Source organism: Meriones unguiculatus, chromosome 1, assembly GCF_030254825.1.
Source record: "Meriones unguiculatus strain TT.TT164.6M chromosome 1, Bangor_MerUng_6.1, whole genome shotgun sequence".
In the NCBI taxonomy this organism is placed as follows: Eukaryota; Metazoa; Chordata; class Mammalia; order Rodentia; family Muridae; genus Meriones; species Meriones unguiculatus.
Window position 1 is genome coordinate 190,304,930 of NC_083349.1, and position 27,996 is coordinate 190,332,925.

The 27,996-nt window shown below is 51.0% G+C and overlaps 1 protein-coding gene and 1 long non-coding RNA gene across 3 annotated transcripts; one reads left to right on the plus strand and one right to left on the minus strand.

The window, feature by feature from the left end:
* Positions 1–2: 2 nt before the first annotated feature.
* Chrnb4 (cholinergic receptor nicotinic beta 4 subunit) lies at positions 3–20,896 on the minus strand. Its single transcript, XM_021644265.2, has 6 exons — positions 20,768–20,896; positions 16,296–16,444; positions 8,931–8,975; positions 8,744–8,853; positions 6,963–7,953; positions 3–2,282 (listed from the first exon to the last, which is right to left on the minus strand). The coding sequence occupies exons 1-6, from the start codon at positions 20,817–20,819 to the stop codon at positions 2,142–2,144; spliced, it is 1,488 nt and encodes a 495-aa protein (XP_021499940.1). The 5' UTR covers positions 20,820–20,896; the 3' UTR covers positions 3–2,141.
* LOC132649758 (uncharacterized) lies at positions 19,552–27,994 on the plus strand. Of its 2 annotated transcripts, none has more exons than XR_009588291.1 (6): positions 19,552–19,651; positions 20,498–20,976; positions 22,522–22,657; positions 23,658–23,717; positions 25,367–25,516; positions 27,432–27,994. It is a non-coding gene; the product is annotated as an uncharacterized LOC132649758 (long non-coding RNA). The 2 variants fall into 2 exon arrangements; XR_009588292.1 differs by having other exon boundaries at positions 25,367–25,454.
* Positions 27,995–27,996: the final 2 nt, after the last annotated feature.

Genomic DNA, 27,996 nt, shown 5'->3' on the forward strand with positions numbered 1-27,996 from the left:
TGCTAGAAATGCTCCTTAAAAAAACAGAGCAGTCCGGGCGAGTACAGCTCAGCAGTGGAGGGCCTGCCTGGCGGACCCAAGGGCCGTGTTTTCATGCCCAGCACAGTAAATAAACACAATAAATAAGGCTGAAACAATTACAGTCTCTGGCTTCCCACACTGACCCTTGCAATCCCTCCATTGTCTCTCTGACATCTTCACGACTGTTTGTCTTGGGAAAAGGCAGTGACAGCATTCCGGGTCCCTTGACCTCTCTGGCCACCCACTGGGGATGGCTTGACCCTTGGAGGCTTCCATGATGGCTTTTAGGGATCTTGTAAGGATGATGGAACAGTGCCAAGCTGGATCGTGGCGTGGTGGTGAATGAACCTAAACTCACGGAACTGCCCACTGCAAAAATGAGTTCAAGTTATACTTCAATAAACGTTTTCATTAGAAAGAGATTTCTGTTTATTGTGTGTGTGCACAAGCACACATGAAAGCCGGAGGGCGACTTTATGGAACCAGTTGTCTCCTTACATCTTTAAAAGGGTTCCAGGGTTCGTGCAGACTTGAGAGGCAGGTGCCTCCCCTCGGCTGAAAGAGTTCTGCCCTGTAGGCTTCCTCCATGCAGGACCCAGGCTTGAGCATGCTCAGCTGGAGTGGCAAAGAGCTAAGGGGCGGCCAGGACTAGGTGTGCGGGAATGGGGCTATTCAGAATAGCACAGTCTGCGTGACACATCTTTCGCCTGTCCTGGTGTCAATGATGCTTCTACACATGTATGCTTATGTTGAAGTCTTAAAAAAGTCAACTTTATTGTATGATAAATTTAAAAACAAAGTTCTTTAAAATATTCTCCTTCAGGGGCTGGAGACTCAGCAGTCAAGAGCACTGGCTGCTCTTCCAGGGGACCCAGGTTTGCTTCCCACCATATACATGGGGGCTCACGTCTGTCACTGCAGGGACTCCAGTGCCCTTTCCTGGCCTCTGAGGGTTCCAGGCATGCACGCGGTGCACCCACAAAGAGAAGGCCAAGCAGCCATACACACAGAATAACGTTTTTTTAAAAGTTAAGTATTCTCCGTAATTGCAGAAATATCTTGAGTGTCAGCAATGGGGCAGGTTCTTGAGAGCAATGAATCAGTGTGTGTGAAAGAGACAGGCCCAGACCGACCACGACCTGAAGGCAGAAAGCCGCCAGAGTTGTGGTGCCCCAGAGAAGTCCACGCTGTCTAGAGGTTGGGGACCAAGGACAGCTCCTCAGAGGGCACACGTGTGTCTGAGGGAGAGTAGGAGCCCTCCATTCAACAAACATTTATTTTGCAACTTCTGAGCTCAGAGCTCTGCCCCACGCTCTAGAGTGAATGTGAACTCACACACCCCAGCCCTGTGGAGCACACACTCCCACGGGCAAGGTGCGGTGACTGGTGTGCTGCCAACTGAGAATGGCGGGTGCTGACGGGGAGCACTCACTAAGAATGGCGGGTGCTGATGGGGAGCACTCACTAAGAATGGCGGGTACTGACGGGGAGCACTCACTAAGAATGGCGGGTGCTGACGGGGAGCACTCAAGGAAGCTGGAGGTTTAATGCGGTTACGGAACGTGATGAGGGAAGGCCTCTACGGGGAAGTAACATTGGAGCAGAGGATCTCGGGAGTAGAGCCCTGATTAGTGCAGCTATGTGAAACGCTTGGGAAGACTCTGAGGTTTGGGCAGGAGCTACAGCAGAGATAAAGAGAATCTGGGAGACTCTGCAAGTGTGGAGAAATGAAAGAAGACCCAGGAATCTAGTGGGTAGCTGGGGTTGGAGGGAGATGATGGAAAGGCAGGCTGGGGTGTGATGGCATGATATACAGCACAGCAGGTGCTGCTTGTATGACTGACTCCAGTGCCTGGCACACGGGAAGAAGGAGACCAGGCTGGGCTTTGGCAGCTTGATCCTCCCTCTCCCTTCAGGGGCTTCCTTGAAGGCGTTCAGAAGTGCAAGCCACCTCTCTCTCTGTCATCTCATGGCTGTGGCTGGTTTGCTAGGTTGACTGATAACGGTCACATCTTTACTTAGGGCCTCGCTGGCTGTGACCCAGAGGAAGCAGTAAACTGCCCACGTGGCTGCTCATATCATCTCACTACCACCCAGGAGCCCGTGGCATGCTGGGTAGCCTAGGAGCCCTTGGAAGGCACATGGACCTGGAAGAGAGGAGGTAGGAAGAGCCCCAAGGTGCCGAGAATGCACACAAACACGAACACCCACAGGAACAGGCGGTCGACCACCATGGCGACGAATTTCCAGTCCTCGATGACCTGCAGACAAACAGGGAGGGGCTGGTTACAGGCGCCAAGTACAAAGTGGCTCCTCCCTCTGAACCACGCCCTTGCCTGCTCACCAAGACCTCGCCAGCCATGTGGGGGCTTAGGACTATGCGTTGGCGTGGCAGGACCTGAATCCTAGGATGGCCTCCACTGGCCTGTTCTCGGTGTTCTCCGACTCCATATGACCTGACCAGGGTTGGGGAAGGGAGTGGCAAAGCCATGGGAACTTGGGCTGTACCACTGTGCCCCAGTCTCCCTTGGATCCTCTATGAGCACCCAAACTCTGCTGCTGCTCAAGATCTCAGGGAAAGGGGGCTGTATTTGCACATGACCCATATGTCCTAGATAGCTTTGGGTCAACTCTACACAAGCTGGAGTCCTCAGGAAAGGGAACCTCCCTGAGAAAATGCCTCTATCTTATTCGTCTGTATGCCATTGTCTTGGTTGATGATGGATGGGGGAGGGCACAGCCTGCTCCAGGTACTGCCACTCCTGGTCAGGGGTCCTGGGTTGTAAAAGAAAGCAGAGCGAGACAGCCATGAGGAGCAGGCCAGTGGGCAGTGTTTCTCCGAGGCCTCCTGCCTGGAGTTCTGACCATGGCTTCCCTCAATGAACCATGACTTAGAAGGTATAAGCCAAATGTTGTATACCAAGTTGCTTTTGGTCATGGAGTTGAGCACAGCCAACAGAAACCCAAGACATCATGAAGTCCTCCCCTGGGTTTACAGTGTCTATAGACCCTGTGAATACCCAGCACAATGTAAAGTGGTCAATGGGCTGTATTTGGGGGTCTAATGACAGGGAGGGAAATACACGCTAATGCAGAGACCTTTCTACCCACTGTTTTACTCACAATTGGTTGGATCCATGTATGCAGAAACAGAGGCCCAAATTTACCACACCTGGTAATCTTAAAAGCCAAATCTGGTTACGGGTGAAGGAGGTTGAGGTTTGGGGATCACAAGGCTCTTTCCTCTCACTTTTGCCCCACAGCCCCTGACCACCGTAGCTCTGCATGGAGGGAGATGTAAGGCCCCCCTGCTTGACAGGAGCTTGCAGAAGAGCTGGGAACCCCGCGGTTTAATCAGCTCCAGTCTAGTCACAGCAGCGCCTGCTGCTTTCTATGACCCAGGCCCCACCTCCTCTGGCCTTGTCATCTGGCTCTCCGGCGGTCCCACTCGGTTGCGCTGCACTTGCTCATCTTCTCAGACCCAGCCATTGGGTGTGACACTAGCAGAAACCTGGCTGGCCTCCGGGTACCGCTGTAGACATGCCTGCCTCCTTGGTGCTAACAAGAGACCCTCAGGGAATGGCCAAGTCGCCAGCACTTCAGCCTCCCTCCCCCACCCCCTAGCTGGGAAGGCTCTGCAAAGACTCAGGAGTTAGAAATGCAGGCAGCAACTGGCAAACTGACGTCAGTGACCCAATTTGCGAGGGCCCCATCGATGGAGTGCATCAGCCCAACCTCCCCCACCCCAAACACCAATTGCTCCTGCTCCTGAGAGCCAAAAGGCACCACAGGCTCACCATGCCGTGATATTAGGGTTGGGGGATTCATTTTGGCAGCCTTAATTTCAAGCATATTTCTATCTTTTCATATTTTGTGCCACTTACAGTGATGAACAGTTAGTCACCACGGAGGACAAAAGTTTTGTAGAGGAAAACAGGTCCTGGGATGGCTTAGGCGTGGGCTGGACAAGAGAGGGAAAACAGACTTCTCTAACTACATATCAGTCAATTAGCCAACAAGCGCCTCCTATGCTCAGTACAGGGCAAGGCCCTCAGAGGGGTCCTGCAGTTTAAAGATTGCTGCTGAGTGCCAGCTGTGTGACCCCAGACAAGTCAGAGCACGTCTCTGGGCCTCAGTTTCCCATTGTGAAATAAGGGCTCTTGAAAAAGCCACGTCCCAGGATTCCTGGAAGATCTGGGGTTGTTTGCTTACTTCTGCCAGAGCACCTGACATTAGTTTGGCATTACAGGAGCAGGTGGTTTTAATACCACCGAGTCCTGCCTGCCTCCTTCCCTCCTGGGGCTTGTTGCTAGCTCAAGCAGGGGTACAGGAGAGCGGCGCTTCTCAACCTGCGTGTGCACGGAAACCCACAGGAATGTAAGGGTGGCTCCCAAGCTTCCTCCAGAGACCCCGGCTCAGTTGAAGATAGTTCTAGCACTGGGAAGGGGGATGCAGAAAGACCGGAGTCCAAGGTCAGCTCTGGGCATGTGGCTTAGGGAGAGGGAGTTTGCAGAGCACGGACGAAGCCATGGGTTGGACCCCCAGCAGCACAATAAACGCTAGGTGGTGGGGCATGCCTGAAATCCCAGCACTGGGGAGGCACAGGTAGGAGCAGGAGTTTACGGTCATCCTCAACTACACAGTGAGTTTGAGGCCATCCTGGGCTGCATGAAACATGATCTCAAAGAAAGAAAAAAGAAAAGAAAAAAAAAAAGAAAAGAAAAGCATTAGCACTTTTGTGTGTTTTGACTGATGGGGTGAAAGACAACAAAAACAGATGAAAATGTGTAAGCCAGAACTCATGATTAGCACAAATGTTGAAACATACAAGAAGCAATATGATGCACAAGACAGCTCAGAGTGACAATGGTGTTGATGAGGCTAGTTCTTTCTTTCTTTCTTTCTTTCTTTCTTTCTTTCTTTCTTTCTTTTTTTTCTTAAAACAGGGTTTCTCTGTGTAGCCTTGGCTGTCCTGGCTTTGTAGACCAGGCTGGCCTTGAACTCACAGAGATTCACCTGCCTCTGCCTCCTGAGTGCTGGGATTACTAGTGCACCCAGCTGGTGAGGCCAGTTCTAAGAGTAAAAAAAAAAATTGATAATATATTTTTAACGTTCCAGGTCACCATCATCTATGTAGGGAGTTCAAGTCCAGCCTAAGCTACAAAGAGATGAGGGAGGGAAGGGGGAAATTGAATGAAAGAAACAGCATGATCAAAAACAACAGAGCTGTGCTTCTGACTGCGATGGACCTAGGAGGTCCCAGGGATCTGGTTCAAATTCCGAGATGGAGGCCTGAGAGGGATCTTTGAGTCTAATAAGCCCCTATGGAGGCTGATGCTATAGGACCTGGAGCTACAGGGAGGAGCAGGCCAGCGCCGCTCAGGCCCTACACTCCTTTCTTACATTCCTCTCCTGTTCTTTTCTCCTCAGTGTGATTCTGGAACTTTGCACCCAGTGCTCTTTAGCTGGTGCTAACTAATGGAATGCCAGCGTTCTCTCCTGAGAATGCAGCTGATGAGAAGGAATTGCAAAATGGTAAGAAGGAAGAAATCCTCTTAATGTAGCAGCCAGTGGAGAGAGACACAGTGTTGCAACACGAAAATTGAAACATTCTCCTGCATCTGACAAATGCTCTTTAGGGTAGAGAAATGCATAGGAAGGTCTAACCAGGAAGGTCCGTGTGTCTATTTATTATAAAATCCCCCTTATACTAGTGAGTTTTCATTGTCAACTAGACAGCCTAGAATCGCCAAGGAAGGGAGTCTCAAAACGAGGGACTGCCTTGAGCAGACTGGATTGTGGGCATGTCTAGGGGAGATTGTCCTGAATGGTAATGGATGTAGGAGAGCTAGGTCCACAGTGGGCAGCACCATTCCCTCAGCACACGGCCTGGGATGTATGGGAAAGCTAGCTAAACATGAGCCTGTGGGTGAGCCAGCAAGTGGCTTTCCTCCGAGACTTCCTTATCCTTCTTGGCTGTGGTGAGTTCCCCAGCCAGAGGTAATCCTGTTGGACTAGTCAGCAGGCCTGGCTTTAAGTGTCTGCCTGAGTGTCTATCCGATTCCCCTTAGTGATGGCCTGTGACTTGCAAGTATGAGTCAAATAAATCGTTTCCTCTCTGAAGTTGCTCCTTGTCCTAGGTTTGTTATAGCAACAGAATGAAACTAAAGCACCTATGTTATTTGTTCAGAGGAGTTGTTTGAGATGAACAGGCTATGAAGGAGAACTGAACCTCATTTTAGAAAAATCTGTAATTCTAGTCACCCCACATGATCATTTACTAGCCTGGTAGCAATAATGCCTTAACAGATGTTTCTATACTCCCCAAAGCTGTAAATCCTCACAGGGCTTCTTTGCAAGTCTTAGTGAGAAGAAGCAGGTACGCTGTGCGACCCAGCCCAAGCTGTGCTCTCTAAGGATAGCTGAAACGCTTTCAGATCCACTGGGAACCTTTTACTCCAGGGCGTGCAGCACCTCTCTCTTTTGCCTCAGGGTTTTCTTTAGCACCGAGGGTGCTTGCTCTGGCAACCGGACATAAGTGGGACGTATAGGAACGAGCACATCCCAGGGTTATCGCCAACCGGAGGGGCATGGACGCTGGGGGATGGATATGGCAGCCTTCATCCGGGGACTATCCTGAGGCTAGTTGTCTGGGCCCCTGGGGGTCTCTGTGGGGCTGCTGCACCCCCACCTGTAGGCTCACTAACGCCCTCTAGCGGCCTCCCTTTGCCTCTGTCTTGCTTTCTCCACTTCCTCAGCGTGCTCCCTAGGGTTACATCACAAGGAAGCTGCCTGTCCCCAAACCCCATCTCAGACTGCGCTGGGGCAACCCAAGACCCACACAGGAAGATTGTTTCTTCCTCTTCCTCACCTATGAAGCTATAATGAAACGTTTCCATTTGGACGCTTCACTCAGGTGCCGGGGCAGGGCTATGACTTACACTCTGATCCTGGTTGTCACTCTTCAGGTGCTGGGCGATGAAGGTGACACCCTCCAAAGCTTCCCGCAGGTCCTGCCGGAACCTCCCAGAGGACCTCAGCCGGGCATCCCTGGGGAGGCCCGCCGAGTGGGGGCTGGCTGCAGACTTAGAAGCTGCGGGGACAGGGTTCACAAAGTACATGGAATGTCCATAGAGGTTGGATGGGCTGGTGGGGCCTAAGGCAGAGGTGGCTGCAGCCTCGGCCATGGTCAGGTGCGGCTGGCTGGGGTGAGGTCCCCCGGCCGGGCTGCCTTCGAGCCCCGGGCGCTTCATGAAGAGGAAAGTGGGCAGCTTGTTCAGGAAGCACTCCTTGACCCAGGCCGCCATGGTGTGAGTGCTGGGTGAGCGGTGGTGCACGTTGAGCACGCACACGGTGGTGACGATGGAAAAGGTGACCAGCACCATGGTGAACAGGAGGTACTTGCCGATGAGTGGTATGTCGAGAGAGGTGGGAGGCACGATCTTGGAGATGAGCAGCAGGAAGAAGGTGAGCGCCAGCAGCACGGAGATGCAGAGCGTCATCTTCTCGCCGCAGTCGGAGGGCAGGTAGAAGACCAGGATGGCCAGCGAGGTGATGAGCACGCAGGGGATGATGAGGTTGATGGTGTAGAAGAGCGGCTTGCGCTTGATGATGAAGTCATAGGTCACGTCCACGTAGCTGGGGTCCTGTGGGTTCACCGTCCTTCGTCCCGGGAGGGCTACAATGTCCCATTCGCCGCTGGGGGTGAAGTCATCCATGATGGCTGTGGGTGACTTAAGGACCATGTCGATCTCCGTGTGGTCGTAGGTCCAGGAGCGAAACTTGAGGGTGCAGTTCTGCTGGTCGAAGGGAAAGTGCTTCACCTCAATCTTGCAGGCGCTCTTGTAGATGGCGGGGGGCAGCCACTCGATGCTGCCGTTGGAGCGCACAATGACGTTGGTGTACACAGACACCTCGTAGGTCCCGTCGGCGCTGGGGCAGGGCGGGCAGAGAGAACGTCATACATCTATGGAGGGGCTGGGCCTGTTCGCAGGAGCCCTCTCCCCAAGAGCCCTCAGGGGTCATCCACCTTCCTCAGGCCTGCCTTTCTCAGCAACTACCAACCACGAGGCACTGAAGGCCTCTCCTGGAATCAGCCCAGTTAGGCCTCAGGAGAGTCCAAGGAAGCAACGTTTTGTACTGCATTCTTCATTTTATAGCTTGGAAAGCAAGGCTTGGGGAAGCCGGAAGACACTGTCAAGCTCCTCAAACTATTAAGCGGCACAGAGTGGATGTGGGCCCTCGTCCTGCTCCATCCTTGGCTTCCTATTCTTTACCCTCACTCTTGTTCTCCTTGTCCAGACCGATCTCATACTCCAGGGCTCCTGATCTTCCTGCCTCAGCCGCTATCATGCCAATGTACCTGAGATCCTGACACGTGGCAAGTCAATGTTGCAGCCCCCGACTTTGACAAAGCCACAAAGTCACAAAAAGACAGAGCAGTGAGGCAAAGAGGGTAAGACAGTGGCCTGGGGGGCTGACAGCTGGCCCAGTCCCTGCCACACTGAGCAGGACAAGGCCTTTCCCTCTCTTGGCCTCTCTTCCCACCTTCCCACAGAAGACTCTGTCTCCACCCCTTCTCTTTCTCTAGTTCCACCGCCCAGAAGTCTGGGGGAAGCACAGTAGAGGAGGGCTGGGGTTGAATTCAGGTGTGCGAGGCCCTGGAGGCTGGCCTACTGACCTGGCTGGACCCTCGCTAGGCTTCGGCCACCCCGTTACTCACTTGTTGTACAGCACGATGTCAGGCAACCAGACACGCTTCGCAGGGATCCTCAGAATGTTCACCCCTTCATAGCAGGAGCTGTTCCAGGCCAGGCGGTAGTCAGTCCATTCCTACATACACAAGCAGGGTCACGTCACCTGTAGGTCCACTGTCACCAAAGAACAGCCCCAACTTTACAGGCACTTACCTGTTTCAGCCAGATGTTGGTGGTCATGATCTGTTCTCGCTCGTTCTGGGGAGGGAAGTGAGAGCATCAGTTCATCTGGAAAGAGGGGATCCCCACAAGTGGACTATGCCTAATCTCAAAAAGGCTCTGAGCCCCAGGGCTGTGTGATCAGCTCGCACCTAAACATTTCTTATGTAATGAGTTACTTTTTGCATTGGTGCAACTACATACTGACAAGAAGCAGCTTAGGGTGGGACTGAGTTTAGCTCAGAGTGTCATGGTGAGAGTGGCAGGGCAGCTAGGGCTCTGGCCTTCATGTAGAGTTCATACCTGGTCATACGGTAGGAGCCGGTGGGAAGCAGGGACAGACTTGAGCTGGACCTGGGGCTAGGCTATGACCCACAGGCCTGCTCACAGCCACCTATTTCCTCATCTCTAACAGGTCTCACTGCTTCTCAGTGTGGCCTCCTGGGGCCAAAGTGTTTAAAGACACGGGGTGTGGAGGGGATGTTCTATAGCTACACCATAATACTCTGTTCCCAGCCCCACCCCACAGGCTCCTGGTCATCTGATAGTGCAAGGATACATTTACTACAACTCCAAAAGGCTGTGCAGGCTACAGTCTTACAGTTCCAACACTGTGAAAGTCTGAAGCCTCTTACCAGTGAGTCCCTGTAAAATCAAACGATAAGTTACTTCTGATGTACAATGGCATAAACATTCCCATTCCAAAAGTGAGAGAGCATATGAGAGCATTAGCAAGAACAGACGGGACCAAAGGGGCTGGAGAGAAGGCTCAACGCTTAAGAGCAGTGGGTGCTCTCATGGAGGACCCGGGTAGATCTTGAGCACCTACCTGGAGACTCACAGCCATCTGTGATTCCAGGCCAAGAGGATTCCATGCCCTCTTCTGGCCTCTATGTGCGCTGCAAGCATTCGGTGCACAAACAAACATTCAGGCAAAGTACCCATATTCGAAAAATAAAAATAAATCTTAAAAAAAAAAAAAAAGGATCAAAGCAAGACTGGAACCTTGCAGGAAAAACCCAAAATCTTGTATCTCCATGTCCAGCACGTGGGGGCACTGGTGCCATCATCCGGGCAACAGCAGCCTGCTGCCTGGGCTGGCTCTGCTCTGTTGCCTGCAGTTTTCACTGGTGAATATTCCGATTTTTTCTATCTCCTAAATTCTGGGGGCTCCGCTGCAACTTAATCTCTCCCAATCACAGTCTCATTCAGCATCTTTTCGGAGGCTCCCTGCAGAGAATCCAATCTTGTCACACGCTGCCTGCCTCTGCCACTTTCCGGAACCTTGGAGAGGGGGCCACAACCCTGTTACTCTTGCCTCTTCCACGCCTGACCAACCAGGACCAGCCGGAAGATGCCAGATTCCACTGCCAGCTTGAGCCGGTCCCCTTCCAGCTAACACAGCTGCCTTCCACTCTGTGTACCTTTGTGGCTCACCCCTCGGAGACACTTCGCTGGGTGGCGAGTTTTGAGCAGGAAACCCTGGCAGTGGTGTCTTTAGGCTCTCTCTCCTTTCAAATGAACTTCCCAGGGCCTTCAACGGACAGTCTTGTTCCCACAGCATCTCTCCTTTTACGTCAGTGCACAAGGCCTGGTTTCTCTTTAACAACACCAACCCTTTCTTACCAGCTCTAGCTAATTTGTCTGTGACCCATTCATCTTCAGCTTTAGCCACATTCACATTCCTTGCCAAAATATATGCTTTTCATATCTTCTTGGTTTGTCTTAATATTTTCTCTGCCAAGCAGCTTAGTCAATTATTATTTTTTTTTTCAAGACAGGGTTTCTCTATATAAGCTTGGCCATCCTGGACTTGCTTTGTAGATCAGGCTGGCATGGAACTCACAGAGATCCACCAGCCTCTGCCTCCCTGAGTGCTGGGATTAAAGGCATGCACCATTGTGCCTGGCTGTCAATTATCTTTTAACTTAGCTACATTCAAATTGCTAGGGCATGGGTAAAACAGAACCAGACCTTTTTTTAATTGTTGTTTGTTTGTTTGTTTGTTTGCTAGAATATGGCACAAATGGCCTGTAGCCTAGTTCCCAATTGAGTCTTTGTTCTCTTCTGAAATCTCATGAGCCTAATCTTTTTTTTTCCTTTGAGACAGGGGAACTCACTCTATAGACCAGGCTGGCCTCAAACTCAGAGACCACCTGCCTCTGCCTCCCAAGTGCTGGAAGTAAAGGTGTGTGCCATCACTGCCCGGCCTGGAGCCTACTTTATCCTGCCACCTCCACCCCCCACCCCACCCCCAAATCCTGGTCTTCCACAAAGCTCACCAGATGACCCTTCAAGCTCTGGTTTAGCATGCTAGGACATCAGCAGCCCTTACTTCCAATATCTGCATTAGGTATCTTGTTCATCATGGCAGCAAATGCTTGACAAGTGGCTAAGGGGGAAGCAGCAGTGATTCTGGCTCACAGTTTCATGCCAAAGGATGAATGGCTGCTGGGGCCTTGGCTTTGGTGTGAAAGCCCGTGGCTGGTCACGTGGTGGCATAGATGGACAGCAGACATTCACACCCACAACTGGAGCCGGACTAAAATCCATAACCCCACTGTCAGTGACTACCCTGCCAGCCAGGCCTTACTATTTAAACACTCCACAACTTCTCAAAAGTGTCCCCACTGGAGACAAGTATGCTAACACACGAGCCTGTCTGTAGAGGCTATTTCACATTCAAATCGTATTAGATAACTCAAAGGTATCTGACACTCCCTCCCGGCTCAAAACAACAACAACAACAACAGGCATGCCATTTCCTGGCCCATCACACACTCTCGGGGGTAATTATGTCAGTAGGACAAAAAGTGACAGACGACGTGACATTTTGGGCATCTATGGATGCTTGCTCTGCAGAACCATCTAGCTTCTTTCCGGCTCTCTTTGCTGCCACGCTGGAACGTGGTCCTTATCTACATGGCTCAAGATTCTCACTGGGGCTCCGACCAAGATACCCACATCCCAGGCTGTCATGAGGGAAGAATGGTGAATGTTAGTTGTCTCATTTTGGTAAGTTTTTTTTTTTTTTTTTCTGGTGAGTTTTAATGTTCTTATATGTTTGAGTTCTAGGAATCACCTTCAGTTCTTCTTAAAAATTCCTAGGTCTCTGAAGAAACCTTCCATTATCACCCCCTAAACATATTAATGACAGCCATTTTCATTTTTAAAAGAAGTTTTTTTTTTAAAAAATTATTTTAAATTGTGGCAAAATACTCTAGCATAAAGCTTAAGTGTTTAAAATTTTTTTTTATCCCATTTGTGTGAGTACATGTGCTCACACGCCATGACATGAGTGTAGAGGTCAGAAGTCAGCTCGCAGAGCGCTGAGGATCTGAACGGAGGTCTTCCTGCTTGTGTAACACCATTTTGCCTGCTGAGCCATGCCCCAACCGCTCTGTCCAGTAAGTTCCATCTGACTGCACCCATCCCCGCAGGCTCTCTGGAGGACCCACAGGAGCCATCTGAACCTAGCCTGTGCCGAGCTGGTTTGGAGAGAACACTGCTTTTCGTGAGGGCTGATCTCCTATCGCTGTTGTTGCTCATTTTCAGGACTGGGGTGACCCTTCTAGGAGCCCCAGCAGGCTCCCATGTCCTTGGTCAGATCCAGATTGTCATAGCACACCCTTTCAGCCCCGTGATGGCTCTGCTTGCAGCTGCGGCTCTCTGTCTTAGCTTCTTGGCCAGATACTGCTGGCCAGTCCTCAAGTGTGGAGACAAGTGCCACAGGCTGTCAGGGGCACTTCCTGGAGCTTGGCCACCTCAAATCCTGGCTGAGGCTCTAATTACCCTAAAATGGAGCCTTCCCTGCCCTCCGGCATTTTGTCCAGCCCTTCTAATTCTTCTCCAGAAAAGCTAGTCAATGAAAGATGAAAGCCTTGATTATCTTTTGAAAATATATTTTTTAAGCAAGACGTGATAACGCATGTCTATAAGCCCAGCCTCTGGGAGCTGAGGCAAGAGTTAACAGCCAGGCAGGACTACAGTGATAGACCCTGTCTCTAAACAAGACCCTGCTTTATGTGGATTTGTGTTTCCACAGTGAGCGGACTGGTGTCAGCCGCACTGCCTGACCAGTCTCCACAAATGCTGGCTTTTGTGTGTGCATGTGTGGTTTGCTGTATGTTCAGGTGCAAATGCAAGCTTCAAAACTGCAGTCCAGTTTCCTCTTCTTCAGTTGCTCTCTACTTTTTGAGGCAGGGTCTCTTGTGAACCCGCAGCTCACTGATTCCAGCTATTCTACGCAGCCTGCTTGCTCTGGGGACCCTCTGTCTCCACCTCCTGAGTTCTTGATCTGCAGATGGATGCCATGTCTTCCCAGATTTTAAGTGGGCTCTCGGGATCCATAGTCTGGTTCTTCTTCTGTATGGAGAGGAGCTTCATCCACTGAGCTCTCTCACCAGCCTCTTACTTCATTTTAAGATTGGAGTTTTTAGCTGGGCAGTGGTGGCGCACACCTTTGATCCCAGCGCTCAGGAGGCAGAGGCAGGCGGGACCTCAGAGTTCAAGGCCAGCCCAGTCTACAAAGTTCCAAAACAGCAAGGGAAAAGATATGGGACTATGGGACTTTTCTAGTTTCCAAACATTTCTCCTGTGCATCTGTTTTGCCCCTTACTTTTCTCTACTCCACTAGAGGTTGCCGAATGTGACAGAACATTGGTATAGGACCTTGGCTGTCATGCCTCAAAGGGTGGGAAAGCCTGCTTGCCCCTCCAGTACAAACTTCTATCTATTCCCTAGACAGTCCATCTTTAAACTGGCAATGCCCCTAATACTCCCTGCTCAAAATCAAATACCTTCCCCTCCAAAACCCAGATAGGAACCCTCCCTATTAAAGCCAAATATTTCCATTAGATGCAGCCTTTGGGACTTTGACAGCCCATAGGGGCATTAGCAGAAGTGAAATGGAGGCTGCATTCGCTCCTGCTTCTGGAAGCCTCTATCACTCCATGGGGCCCACAACTCAGATCTGGCAGGGGCAGCCTGAGTCTGGCAGTGTGGCCAGAACTGCCTGCTTGTCTACCCTTGCCAGAGAGGGCAGCTGGCTTCCCTGACTGAGCACAAGGCCTTTGCAGGTCATGGATGCTCTTGCCTTGGGCTGGCCAGAAGCCTGCACTGCTTTCAGCTTCCTATGGCAGGGAAAGGGCAGAGGCAGGGCCGTGTGTCTCTCCTCCTTGGCTAGGTTTCCTCCTAGGGGGAAGAGGCAGCTGCCAATTTGGGCAAAGCCCTTTTGAACACTAAAGATGGGAGAAGCTGAGCCTGCAGAGCTCCTGGGGCTGGAGAAAGAAAATGACACTGCCCAGAGGAGTTCCATTTCCCTCAGCTAGCTTCTGGTGGCTGCACACAGTGCCCATGAGATCAGTCTTTGGAGCAGTTTCCAGAGGCAAGGGTCCCAAGCCTTTGGTGGGGACAGGGGAAGGTTTACAAGGCACTGTGGTTCCTTCAGACACCCCATTCTAATACAGCTGTGACAGGGGGGGAAATTCCAATTGATTTCACCTTCCTCAGCACGCCAGATCACCTCACCTCTAGCTTTCAGCACTGTCACCCTCCTTCCCATACCTGTTACGCCTCCTATGCCTGTCCACACCTCCATCCACAGGCCTCAGCCTGTACCTGAGTGTTGGACATCCAGCTGAGCAGAGGCCATGATGGATCCACAGTCTGCCTGCATAATGGTCCTCCTTGGCCTTTCCTCTTTGACGACTAAATGCCACGAACCTTCTTCTGTCACATACTGACAGAGCTAAGTCAGGCAGAGTAACTGTATTCCCCTGCCCAATGATTGGTTAGGCTTGGATGTGAGTTTCTAGCCCTGGCCAATGAGATGTGTTTATCAGGAGGGCAGGACTCCGAGAGAGTTTTGTTGTTGTTCCAAAAGGAATACAATCTATTGGCATCCCTGGAAATGCCCTAGAGTCCTGACATCACTGAATTATTAAGTCAGCGAACTCTGCAAGCATTGACCTACTCCTGGTTATGTGATAAGGTAGACACCCTTTTTGCTGTAGCCTCTCTCAGTTTAATGTTCTATTACTAAATGCCAAGACAGTTGACTTGCTATCAAGAGCATGGGCTTTCTGATGCTCCAACTGTGAATCAGAGGCGCAGAGAGGACAGGACAGGCAAAAGGAGCAGCAGGTGTATAGGCCCCAGCAATACTTTTCTGGGCGAAAGAATTTATCTGGAAGCATGATCAGCACTCTCACGGTTTAGGTGAGTTGTTTAACTTATAGCTACGGGGAAAGGCCCGACTGTCTGGAAAGCAGTGTAGAACATTTGCTTACAAAGGCTGTGCTGGGAGGAGGAGTAAGAGATGGGCACAGAATAGAGCTGGACAGCAAGACACACAGTTGGTACCAATGGTTGACAAATAACTAAATGGATATTTCAAAATAGCAATAGAAAGAACTTTGAATCTGCCCAACACAAAGGACTGCTAAATGTCTGAAGTTCTAGGTATGCCAATGACCCTGACATGATTTTTCAAAAATTTATTTATTTATTTATGTATACAGTATTTATTTATGTATACAGTATTCTGATTGCACACCAGAAGAGACCACCAGATCTCATTTTAGATGGTTATGAACCTTCATGTGGTTGCTGGGAATTGAACTCTGGACCTCTGGAAGAGTAGCCAATGCTCTTAACCTCTGAGCCATCTCTCCAGCCTGCCCCAAACACGATTTTTACACATGAGTGCAATGCACCCCAGAGAATGAAATTACTGTGTCTATCTAAAATATATATATTCAGAGCTGGAGAGATGGCTCAGCGGTTAAGAGCACTGTCTGCTCTTCCAAAGAACCCGGGTTCAATTCCCAGCACTCACATGGCAGCTCACCACTCTCTATAACTCCTGTTCCAGGAAACCTGACCTCCTTACACATGCAGACAAAACACCAATGCACATTAAAAAATGTAGAAAACATGTATAGTCATATATATATTTAAAGAAATAGTAGAAAAAGCCAGGTGTGGTGGCATACACCTGTACTCCCAGCACTCAGGGAGATGGAGGCAGGCAAATCTCTGTGAGTTCAAGGCCAGCCTGGTCTACAAAACTAGTCCAGGACAGCCAAGGCTACACAGAGAAACCCTGTCTTGGAGGAAGAGGAGGAGAAGAAGAAGAAAAGGAAGAAGAGAAGGAAAAAGAAGAAGGAGAAGAAAAGAAATAGTAGAAGATTAGCAGTCTGGGATGTTGCCCTTCCTGCAAAGCCACAAGTAACATGCCAGTCATCTAACTCACAGCCCTGCACCCTGACCAGCCATCCCCCTCCTCCCTGAGGGGTGACCAGAAACAAGCCCTGCCTCTTGTCCTAAGCCTTGAGCCACAGTTGCCCAGACACCTACCACACTGATGAGCTGGGACAGTAATAGCTCCAGGCGGATGGAGATGAGCTGAGAGGAGCTGGTGGCTGGGCGGATCAGGTTGTTGTAGCGGGTTTTGTTCAGGAGGTCATCCATCAGCTTCTCCTCTGCATTGGCCAGGCGGCAGTCCCCTGGGAAATCACACAGTCAGACCGGCCCTTGTGCGGAGGAAGCCCCACTGCAACTGTGGCAGTGAAGAGGAGGGCCGTGAGAAGCAGAGGGCTGGGGTCCTGCGCTGTGATGAGGGGGCTGGGGTGGAGTGGGGGGCGGGGCACGGATGCCAACAGGCCTGTCGTTCTTTCCTCTGGGCCAGACCTCTTCCTCCTGCTCTTCCTGGCAGCAAGTGATGTTCTGTGCTTCGACATCCAGTCCCTCACTTGGGCATCTGTTCCTCCATATTCCCCTCTCGCCACCCTCACCCCGGGGCCACCAGACCTGTCTGCTCTGCTTCCCAACTCCCCTAGTGTCTCCTTCCATTTCCACCGAGTAGCTAAGTCTGCCTTTCTCTCTCCTGCCCTGGACTGTCCCAGCAGTCCCTTGCTCCTACCACACACACCTGTCCCAGCTACCTGTGTAGCTAGGAAGTCTTCCTACAGAACCCTGGTGGGGGCTCTTCCCCAGGCACAGCCTCTCAGAGCTGAAGGCAGTTAAACCAGGAATGCTCTGGCCTGGCACCTCAAGACATCCCCCCCCCCGGCCGAGCAATGGCTAATCTTCCTCACCTTATACTTTTTTCTCACGTTCCTACCTCCACTGACCTCAGACTCCATTCTCTGGTCATACCTACTGCTTGACTATTTCCTGTTTCATTTCTGGGTCTTCGAGCATACTCTCTCTTCTGCCAGGGTAATTTTCAGCCTACCAGCCAACAAAGGTCTGAGTGGAGTTTGTGCCAGCCGCTGTGGGTGAAAGCAAGACCCAGGAGCAGCTCCTGGCCTGTGAGGAGGACTGGGGGGCACCTCTACCAGGGACATTTCCTGAAATGTGGGCTTGTAGGCAGAACTGGGTGTATGGTAGTGTTTTCCCAGAGAAAGAAGCCAAACTGGAGCTGCAGAAGATGGCTCTGTTCATAGGCATGGCTCTCTTGCCAGGCAGGCAGAGAACCCTAGTTCAGACAACCAAACCCCCACCAAGAAAGCCTGGTGTGGGGGCGGGGCAGAGATAGGCAGATCCCTGTTTTTTACTGGCTGGCCAGCCTCACCCACGTCAGTGAGCTTAAGGTTCCCGAGAGACCCTATCTCAGGTGAGGAGCGTGCAAGGAAAGGCACCAACATGTGTGTGCCACTTTGCACACACATACACACTACACACACTATGTAGACACACATAACACACACAAAATAGGATAAGAACATAAGAAAGGAAACAGCGTTGAGCCAGAGGAGGCTTTCTTGGATCCAGACTTTGACCTACAGGACACAAGGTCTCTTTGAGTGGAGCCATCCAGCTGGCAGCTGGTTCCTGGTAAGACAGAGTTCTTGGCTCGAAGCCACACTGAGAACCAAATCCAGCACAGCCTCTCACAGGGAGCCCCGTACAGCCAGCTTCCCTCTGAGCATGCGCAGCCCAAGACCTACCCCTCTTGTGCATCCAAGAGGTATTTGGGTCCTTGTTTCATCTGCCTCTCGAGTTTGGGAATGAAGATGACGTTTAAGGACTTGAGTGTGTACCATGGTGTCATTAAGGAGACTGTAGAGAAGGGGATGGGACAGGGAAAGGAGACTCGAAAGAAGGTCAAGGACACGTGAGCAGGATGCCCAGAAGCAGGAAAAGAAACGAGAATGGCAGGAGAGCTGGTGGGAGGCTAAAGACGAGGAAGAGGCCAGAGGTGTTGGGGTGGGGATGTGGTGGGGGCTGCCTGTCCAGCAAGCCCCGGAGTCTGGTCCTAACTTTCCTAAAGAGCCTGCACATCTTACCAAACTTCCCCCTCTTTGGATGGAGCCAGAGTACTTAGAATAGGAACCCCCCCCCAATCCAGTGAGTGTGCACTAGACTTCCGGGTGGATGCTGGGCTGGCCGCGTGTTCCCAGCGAGCAGCCTCTGCCCTGCCTACCCCGTGCGCTTTCCAACTCGCTGCCTATCTAGAACAGATGCAATATTTAGTGCCCTGAGAAAGATGCTCCTGACACACCTGCTGCCTGCCGCCCCTCCCCCAGACTGGGTTGGGAGGAGGGCGGGAGGGATGTCCAGTGGATGCTTGGACTAGAGTCTGAGCTTGGCTCCTCACACATTAAATTCCCTCTTTACAGGCCACCAGCTTAAATGCCCTTGGGGCCAGTCTGCAGCCACAGGATAAATCTTGGTTCTTCTCACGGTTTTTGGTTTGGTTTGGTTTGGTTTGGTTTTGGTTTGTTCGAGCCGACCTCTCTCTTCCTAGAGAAGAACCTGACTTGTCCAGATCTACCGGGCAGTTGGTGGTAGCTTTGGCCCAGCCTCCAGCCCTGCAATTCCATCTCTGCCGCCCCAGGAGCTAGTCTGACGGGACTGCAGGTTCCAGGCTGCTCGGGGGCTTGTGCTTGAGCTCTGAGCCCACCTGGATACTTGGCTTTTGTGGCCTTCAGCTTGTCCTCTTTAATATTTAGTGCTGTGAGGGGCTCTCCCAATTTCATGGACTGGCTGTGGGCTCCAGACTCCCCAGACCAGGGGTCCTCAATCTTTGTGCCACACGCCTTTAGGGGTCATATATCAGACATCCTGAATATCATAACAGTTGCAAAATTATAGTTATGAAGCAGCGATGAAATAATTTTATGGTTGGGAGGCCACAACATGAGAAACTTGAGTCAAGGGTTGCAGCATTAGGAAGGTTGAGAACCACTGCCCTAGACCGTTCAGGTCCTAGCAAGTCAGACACAGCCACGTGCAGGGCTTCTTCCAGGGGAGGCTGCCCCGCCTGGCGTCTGTGCTTGTCACTCGGGCTGTGGAATGACCAGCGGAACGACAGCTGGGATGCAGCCCCCTCTTCTCGCCTTCAAAATGAAGGGTTTCCCCAGAAGCACACGCGTAGGCTTTGCCATCTACTCCTAACGCTTACCAGAGCCTGTCAGAGCCAAAAGACCAGGAACAGGTCTCTGGGCGTTCACCACCAGCTCCTGGGGAACTAGTAGGGAGGGCTTTCACTGGAGCAAACGCTTACACAGTTAAGCAGAGAGGCCACCACCAGAGGTCACCGTGGTGCTGAGAAAAAAGTGGCCCATTGGCGTCTTGCCTTTGGAGACGTTCCTTGGCAAGAAAGGGAGGAAGGTTAAGAATCTGACGGGAGGCCGAAGCGGAGTTGTGAACATTTGTGTGCGTGTCCTGTCCGAGACAGCATATCCGATCTAGAAACGGGAAGCTAGGTATGTGCTCATTAAAGGGTAGCAGTGAGAATCGTAGAAACTCCAACCGCTGTCTCAGAGGGAACTCGCCGCAGGCTGCCTGTCCCTCTCCAGTCACAGCTAGGACCCCCAGGCTACGTAAAAGCAGGCTCCCAGGTTCTATCTCCAGAGGTTCAGATGCCTCCAGCCCAGGGTGGGGTTCAGGAAGGCGCAGACAGCCTAGTGGAAGCACACTGGAGAAACACTGCCAGTGTTTGCCAGATGACAGGCAAGGCAGACTGTTGCCATGGAACAGAGACGGAAATTGAGAAGGGATAATGCAATAGGGGCACCCAGCAGTGACTCAAAGCTGTAATGCACTCTGTGTCAACGTCGTCTTTGATTAGAGGAGGGATCCTGAATGTCTCACCACTCCCAATTCTAGCGCCTTCTGGGGGTGGTCTCCGAGGGAGGAAGATGCAGCCTTGGTCCCCTGGAGCTCAGAGGACAAGCTGGTGTGCTCAGTGTGTGTGTGTGTGTGTGTGTGTGTGTGTGTGTGTGTGTGTGTGTTGGGGGAGGGGAGAAGCTAGTCGGGACCATGGAATTTAGGTGGGGCAGTGTAGAAGAAACAGCCCCCACTCTGTCTGAACTGAACCTGGGGAGGAGAGCCGAGTGAGCCCCTCTTCCAGTGTTGAGGGTAGGTGTGTGCGTGGCAACCCGAGCTCATCAACCTGCCCTTGGCTACACAGCATTAGGGGATCAGACACGGAAGTAGCTATTATATATGTGAGATTTGGAAGACCCGCCCCCAACGTGCAAAAATACTTTCCACGTGGGTGGTGGTGTTGGGGTGACCTCTCTCTACAAACAGCAGGTTTGTTCCCACAGATTTACACCAAGTTCATCACTTCATAGAGATGAAAAGAGCCCTTTGGGAACCTCTTAGCGCCGGGACTGAGCTGGACTGGCCAGCTCGAAGACACTCACCATGGATGGTGACCCGGGCGCACAGATGATGCGGGGGACCCCCAACCTCCCCGGGAGGGCTACCCACCCAGGCCTGCCTGGGGCTCACCCCGCCCACGCTCTAGACAGTCCAGCCACTCCTCCCGCATCGCGACCCTTGTCCCTCCCACCACCTCGGACCAAAAAACTCACCGAACTGAAGCAGAGCGAGCAGAGAGACGAGGAGCAGGGGCGTGCCCCTCATGGCCGGCTGAGTGGCCGCCGGTCCCCCCACACTGGAGAAGCGAGTGTGCGCCCGTCCCGGTTGGCAGCGACTGTCTGAGCTGGCGGCACTAGGACCCGATGGAGCCCCACCTGGGAAGCAGCTGCGGGCCCCGCCCACTCAGAGGACAGGACAGGAGGTACGGGGAGACCTCGGGCGGGGTGTGTCCACGGGGACTTGTGGCTAAGGATGATGGTCCAGTGGTCCAGAGGCTTTCCCACGCTCGGGGGCCGGCTAGTGCGTTGCACTCAGGAGGGTGGGAAAGCTCTTGTCACATCTGTCTTAGGGACTGGGGAAGGGGTGGAGTTACAGGGTAAGGGAGGGTCAGAGTGGGCGGGCTGTGTTCCCCTCACCCGGATTAGTCTGGGCCTACCGGAGCCCACTAGAGCTAAACAGCAATCTCCTCTCCCTGTGGCCCACGCTAAGTTTCAGAACCTGGGACAACAACAAAGAGGTGTCAGTGCCAGCCCCGCCCCCATCCCTCACTCCCCACACACGTACACACCTGTAGGCCCCAAGAGGCACCCAGCATCGTCAGGGGCAAAGGAGCGCGGCCTGGAGGAGCGATGACCTGCAGAAGACCAAGGTCCAGTCTCTTTCACCCAAGTCTTCTTGCTATAATCTGACATGTTGGCCCCGGGTTCTAAAAACAAAACTAAAAGCAAACTAGCAGGCACAAACGTCGATGAAATTAGCTGCCTTCCCCTCAGGGATGGTTTAGAGGAGGTAATTAGGTCTGAGGGCATCCTCTGCTCTTTAAACTGCAGCAGTAACGGGTCAGATTCATAAAGGGAATCCACAGACACAACAGGACTGAAAAAACGTTCATCGTCCCCCTGAACTCAGACCAGGACAGAGGTGCAGAGGGCTGCCCGCTGTGACCCGCAGGGCTTTGGAAACCGAGGGGCGTGGACCATTTGCTCGCAGATAGCTGTCTGCAGCCCTGGCTGTCTAGTGTATTATCTCTGATGAGCGCAAGATGGGGGCGGGGAAGGGTAAAAGAGGAGGGAGGGAAGATACTGGAGGCCATTCTAGAAAAAGAAAAAGGACCAGAGGGAAGGGGACAGAGACAAAGAGAGTAGTTGAGAGGGTCCGATCAATGATCCAAGCATTTTATATACATAGGTATGACAATCTCATAGTGAACACAATTTTTTTTTTCTGAGATAGGGTCTCACTATGTAACCTTGGTTGTCCTGGAACTTGCTATGTAGAGAAGGCTGGCCTCGAACTCACAGAGTTCCCCCTGCCTCTGCCTCCTAAGTGCTGGGATTAAAGGCGTGCACCACTATACCCAAGTCAAACCCATTCTAAAAATAATTAATATATACCAATTCAAAAGGTTTAAAGGTACAAAATGTAAACTTTCTTAAAAAGTAAAGCCCTCTAGCCAAGGAACATCCATTTTACTGCCGTGCGATTTCTTACATATGTGACTAAGTAGCTGATTTTTCAATTTGTCAAAAAAGAGGAAAAAAAAACCAAAAAACTCCCTGGAATGATCTTTTTTTTTAATGACACAGAGAAATAAGTTCTTTATGTGGTACTTGTAGATTTCCCTGTACATCTCAGATCTAAAAAGGCAAACTGCACCTACATGCACGTCAACCACCGACGTGCCGGCCAGAGGCGACCATCCGGTCCTGCTCCGTACGTAACTCTCCACTGTATTCCTTGGAGGCAGGGTTTCTCAGTGTCCTGGAGCTGCCTGGTGGCCCGAAGGGGATCGTGAGACCACACCCAGATTGTTACTCTGGAGCTGGAAATTCAAACTCAGTCCTAGGGTTTGTGCACCCACTGAGACAGCTCTTCAGAGCCAGGTACGTTTTGTTTTGTTTTGTTTTAAAAAGAGAAAAAGAGAGAGAGCCAGCCAGGTAATTTCTAGAGCAGTGGCTCTCAGCCTTCCCGCTGCTGTGGTCCTTCAGTGCAGTTCCTTATGTGGTGACCCCCAACCAGAAAATTATTTTCCATGCTCCTGCATAACTGTAATTTTGCCACTGTTACGAATCATGATATAAATATCCGTGTTTTCCGATGGTTAGTACCCCCGTGAAAGGGTCTTTTGACCCCCACGGGCGCTGTGACTTACTGTTCGGGGGGTGGTAGCACTGAGCTGGGTCAGGGACCGATTAGAAAAGCTGCACTGTAGACCAGTCTGCCAGATGGGTCTCTAACCCATGGCGGCCGTGTGACCTCCTGAGGCTGACAACGGAGAACTGTAATCCACACCACTTATCACCCTATGTGATCCTGAAGAAGTGATGTGCCTTCTCTCTGCCTTCATTCCTTCATATTTAAAAAGGAGGAACTAGCTGTCCCAGAGGCCTTCTAAGGATGAAAAGAAATAAGTCACAGGAAGTACCTTAATGCTTCTTAATAGGCCCGGAACACAGAAAACTTAATAAATGTTGGCTGTTATTGTCTAGTATGAACATAGATTCTAAAGCTCTAAATAAAATAATAGCAAGTCAAGCAAGCACAGCGTGCACAGAGGGGAAATAATGTATCATGGAAATGTGGGCTTTCTTCCAAGAACACAAGGACAAATCCAGTCAGGTAATTCACTAGTGTAATATGCAACCTTAAAAAATTAAAAATTCATCTGATTCAACCCTTAGCACACTGTTCCTTAAACCGATAAACCCGTAGTATGGTAAATGGAAAAACTTTACAAGCAATTTCCATTCAAGTCGGACTTAGACAAGGCTATCTTCCATCACTGTTTTTAGTTAGCCCTGCACTGGAGGTATCAGGCAATGTGTAAAGTTAAACCAAATGAAGTTGCCAATTTTTTTTTTTTTTTTTTTTTTTTTTTTTTAGGACACAAACCTTCTAAATCAGCAATTTATATGATCCAACCTATAATAGAAGCAGACAAAGGTAATAAATTTTAAGAATCGTTGAGGGAAAACTACCTGTATTTGCAGATGATGTAATTGCTCTGTAGAAGATCCAGGAGAGAAATCATCAAACAGATAAATTATTAGGACCAGTGAGAGAGTTCACAAGGTTGCTGTATTCAAGATCAACTTAAAAATGATTCATGTCCCACAGGGGCTGGAGCGATGGCTCAGTAGTTTAAGCTCTTGCTGACTTTGAAAGGACCAGAAGTCAATTCCCAGCACCCAGACCAGGCAGCTCACTACTCCACGTAACTCCAGCTCCAGGGAATCCAGCTGGGACCCACACACATGCGCAAGAGCTTCGAGCTCTACAGATTGTTGAGAATATAAATTCCTGTTTATAAATTATCCAGTCTTGGGCATTTTGCTACAGTAGCATACATGAATTAAGACAAACATAAAAATTACACAGGGACTGACTGATGGAAATTTATACCAGACACATTCTGAATAAAACAATTCTGTATTACAACAAACTAATCTACAAAGTCAATTAAATTTCTACACAATGGGGGCTGGAGAGATGGCTCAGTGGTTAATAACACTGGCTGCTCTTCCAGAGGACCTGGGTTCAATTCCCAGCACCCACATGGCAGCTCACGCCTGTCTGTAACTATTTCCAGGGCTTCTAACACCCTGACACATACATGCATGCAGGAAAAACACAAATGGAAAGAAAATAAAAATAAATTACATATTAAAAAAAAAACCTTCTGCAGAAATCCCCATATGACTTTTCATGGTACATGACAGACCAATTATAAAATCCACGAGAAATAAAAATGTTCTGGTGCACAAAAATGCACAAAGAAATAGCCTGCTGCTCGGCTCGGAGCTGGAGGGCTTTACCTCTGTGTGCAAAGCCCCGAGTTCTGTCTCCAGCACAGCAGAGCGAAACAAAACAAAAGCTCAGCTGGGTAAGGCAGAACGTTACACACCCTAGGCTTGCCTTTCTCTAAGGTTGGGGTGCCAGCCTGGTTGCACCTTAGCGGGGGAGGGCTCCCAGCTCTGGATTGCTTGTGTTCCCTCATGATTGGAAAGCAGGGAAGAGAGCTAGCTGACTCTTCTACAGCCCTCGTGAGGGCTCTAATCCCACCACGATGGCTCCACTCTTGTGAACCCAGCCACGGACAGAGGCCTCCCTTGCTCAGACCATCACTTTGGGGCTGGGGGTTTAACATGAACTGTGCCCATACAAAATAGTGAGCAACCTCTATTTGTTTGTTTGTTTATCCATCCATCCATCTATCTACCTATTCATTAACTTAGAGAAGGGGCTGCCATGTGGGTGTTGGGAATTGAACCCAGGTCCTGTGGAAGAGCAACCAGAGTTCTTAAGCCCTGTGTCATCTCTCCAGCACCCCCCCCCATTATTTTATTTCATTTTTAGTTTATGTGTATTGGTATGTCTATGCACCATGCACCATGTACAGTGCCTGAGAAGGCCAGAAGAGGGTGTCATGTCCCTGGGACTGGGTTTACAGTTGGTGGAAAGCAGCCATGTGGGTGCTGGGAATCAAACCCAGGTCCTTTGGAAGAGCAACCACTGTGCTTAACAGGTAATTCATCTCCTCGGCCCCAGGGCCGAGACAAGAACCTAATACTAAAATCACTCTCTATTCCGAGGGCCAGCAGTCTGAGGAGACAGCGGAGTGTATCCAGAGGTCTGTCCTACAGCCCACGGCCAGACAGCAGATTCTCCCGGGAGAAGTGGGTAAGAGCAAACGCGCTCAATCATCCCAGAGCCCAAGTCTGCTTTGGAGACTTCGGATGACTGTGAGTCTCTTGCTCTCATGCCTCTTCCCTCGATCTGTGGATTCTGGGCTCAGGCGGGTTTGAAATACCGAGTGGAGTTAGTTTTTGTTGGTGTCAACCTTGCACTCGTCCAGGGACCTCAGGCCTGAGAGGAGAGGAACTCAGAGCAACAAACTGTTATGTGTGCCCATGCTGAGCCAGTAATAACATGTTCCTTTCCGCAGCATACAAGTGTGTGTGTGATATAGACTGTGAAACTGTCCCTCTGTCATCTGTCACCTCCTAGGGCAGGTGCAGAGGAAGCCACAGTGCTCAGGGCACTACTCGATGCTAGAGGCCCCATCACCTCTGCTCTCCTGTATCTTCACAAGAAGTTAGTGCCCGTTTCATAGGCGGCGAGAAGAGGAGGGAAAGCCGAACCTCACCACCCAACATCTAGTCTCCTGGGTCCCTTCAAAGCCTCCCGTGCCCACAGGGTGATCATACCCACCTCTGGCCTCTCTTAGTTCCACGACCCTCATTTCCTGGCCCTGTGCTCTTCCTGTGCTCTCCCCCATCATTTCTTCTCTGGATATCACCCTTTCTCCCGCCTAGCTCAGCCCACAGAGAGGCTTATCCGCACGTGGACCACACAGCCGCTGAACCACAGAACCACAGCGCTGGCGGCTGTTACCATAGCTGGCAGCAGCTCCCTGGCTGAGGCCAGAACTAACTTAACCCAGGCCCTCAGGAACAGCAGCCTCCAAACGCAAAGGACCCAAGACAAAGAACAGTTGTTCCACCCCTGTGGCCGTCTCCCTCCATGCGTTTCCGCAATCTGCTGCCACAGGGATTGGCTGGTGCCAGCTCAATTCCTGCTGCTGGCATAACGCCATGCTCAGTGTTGAGAATCCTCTCGGTCACAACAGTAAGAACGACTTTTCTCCCTGTGGCCTCCCATGGTAGGTGGTTTCGGGGCGGACAGACCCAGCCTGGCCCTGTCATTTGGGGGAGGTTGTTTTCCCTTTTCTCATCCAGAGGGCTACCAGATAACGTGGGTGGAGCCTATGCCGTACCGCGGCCCTTAGCAGGTACTCAGAGGCGGGGGCAGCACAGGGCCAGCACTGTTGCAAGGTAAAGTCCGAGAACTCTGGCTTGGCCAACTTAGGTTCAAATCCTAGGGTGACCACTTAGAAGCTATGGAAGGTAGATTTCTCAGCCTTTTCAAGTCTTGGTTTTTGTTTTTTGTTTTTAATCTATAAAAAAGAGTAATAACGCCAGGCGGTGGTGCTCGCCTTTAATCCCAGCAGAGGAGGCAGAGGCAGGTTGGAGGCCAGCCTGGTCTACAGAGTGAGTTCCAGGACAGCCAGGGCTATACAGAGAAACCCTGTCTTAACACCCCCCCCACACACACACACACGAGGATGTGTGGGACTGGGGAGATGGCTCAGTGGGTAATGCATCTGCTGCACAATTGTGAGTATCTGAGTGAGTTCAGCTCCCCAGCACCCTCCTAACATCGAAATCTGGGTGCAGTATCTCCCTGTATCTCCGCAGGAAAGGCGCTGGTGCTTGCTGGCCAGCTAGTCTAGCTAATAGTGGACCTTCAAATTCAGTGAGAGACTGAACTGTCTCAAGAAGTGAGGTAGAGGGCCAAAGAGATGCCTCAACAGATAAAGATGGCTGCTGCTGTGCCTGACCTACCGGGTTTGAGCCCCCGGACACACTCCACGAAGGAGATAACCTGAAAGTTGTCCTCGGACATGCACCGCACCTACACACACAAACACAAGCACAGGGGAAATCACAGATAAATGTAATAAAACAACACTTTCAGATTGTGAGGAAGAATAGAGGAAGACAGCTGATACAACTTTCTGTCTCTACACCACACACACACACAGTCTTCTGCATACTGGAGACCAGACATTATTTCCTAAGCATGTTCCTTCCACAGGCCTTCAAGCTCAGCGTCTCCAGAAACAGTGCTCCTTCAGACATCTGCTGCTGTCCTTCGATTGTCGTGGGCACCTCCGCCACCAGATGCCCGGGTCCTTATGGAAGAAGAGAAAGCATTCAGCAAATGCTCATGGGGAAGTAGAGACTGTAATAGCTAAAGGAGACCTCCTGGCCCTCCAGGGCAGACTTGAATGCTGGCTGCTCCCATAGGCTGGAGGGGTTTGGGTCAAGTTTCAGGAGAGACTCTTAAACTGGATTGTTTCAATCTGGAGCAACGATCTGACAGACTCCAGCTACAGCCAGGAAGAGTCTGGGGCTTCAATGGTGCTGGGGGCAAGGGGAGTATAAACCATACCCCGCTTTCCTCAAAGACACAAAAAAACAAAAACAAAAAACAACTCACCAGGTAGCCCCAGGCTAGCCACACAATCACAGAGATCCATCTGCTTCTGCCTCCCCAGCTGGGATTAAAGGTGTGTGCCACCACACCGCACCCACAAAAACCACCTTTTATTTATTTATGTTCAGGGCCTTGGTTCAGCTATGGAGTGCAAATAACACTC

Bases quoted from the DNA above. Each gene is read 5' to 3' on its own strand.
- Chrnb4 (XM_021644265.2), bottom strand. From the start codon at position 20,819: ATGAGGGGCACGCCCCTGCTCCTCGTCTCTCTGCTCGCTCTGCTTCAG. The intron at 16,445-20,767 runs GTGAGTTTTTTG...GTGATTTCCCAG, and splicing joins GCTCGCTCTGCTTCAGTTCG to GGGACTGCCGCCTGGCCAAT. The intron at 8,976-16,295 runs GTAGGTGTCTGG...TTCCCTCCCCAG, and splicing joins TGTCCCAGCTCATCAGTGTG to AACGAGCGAGAACAGATCAT.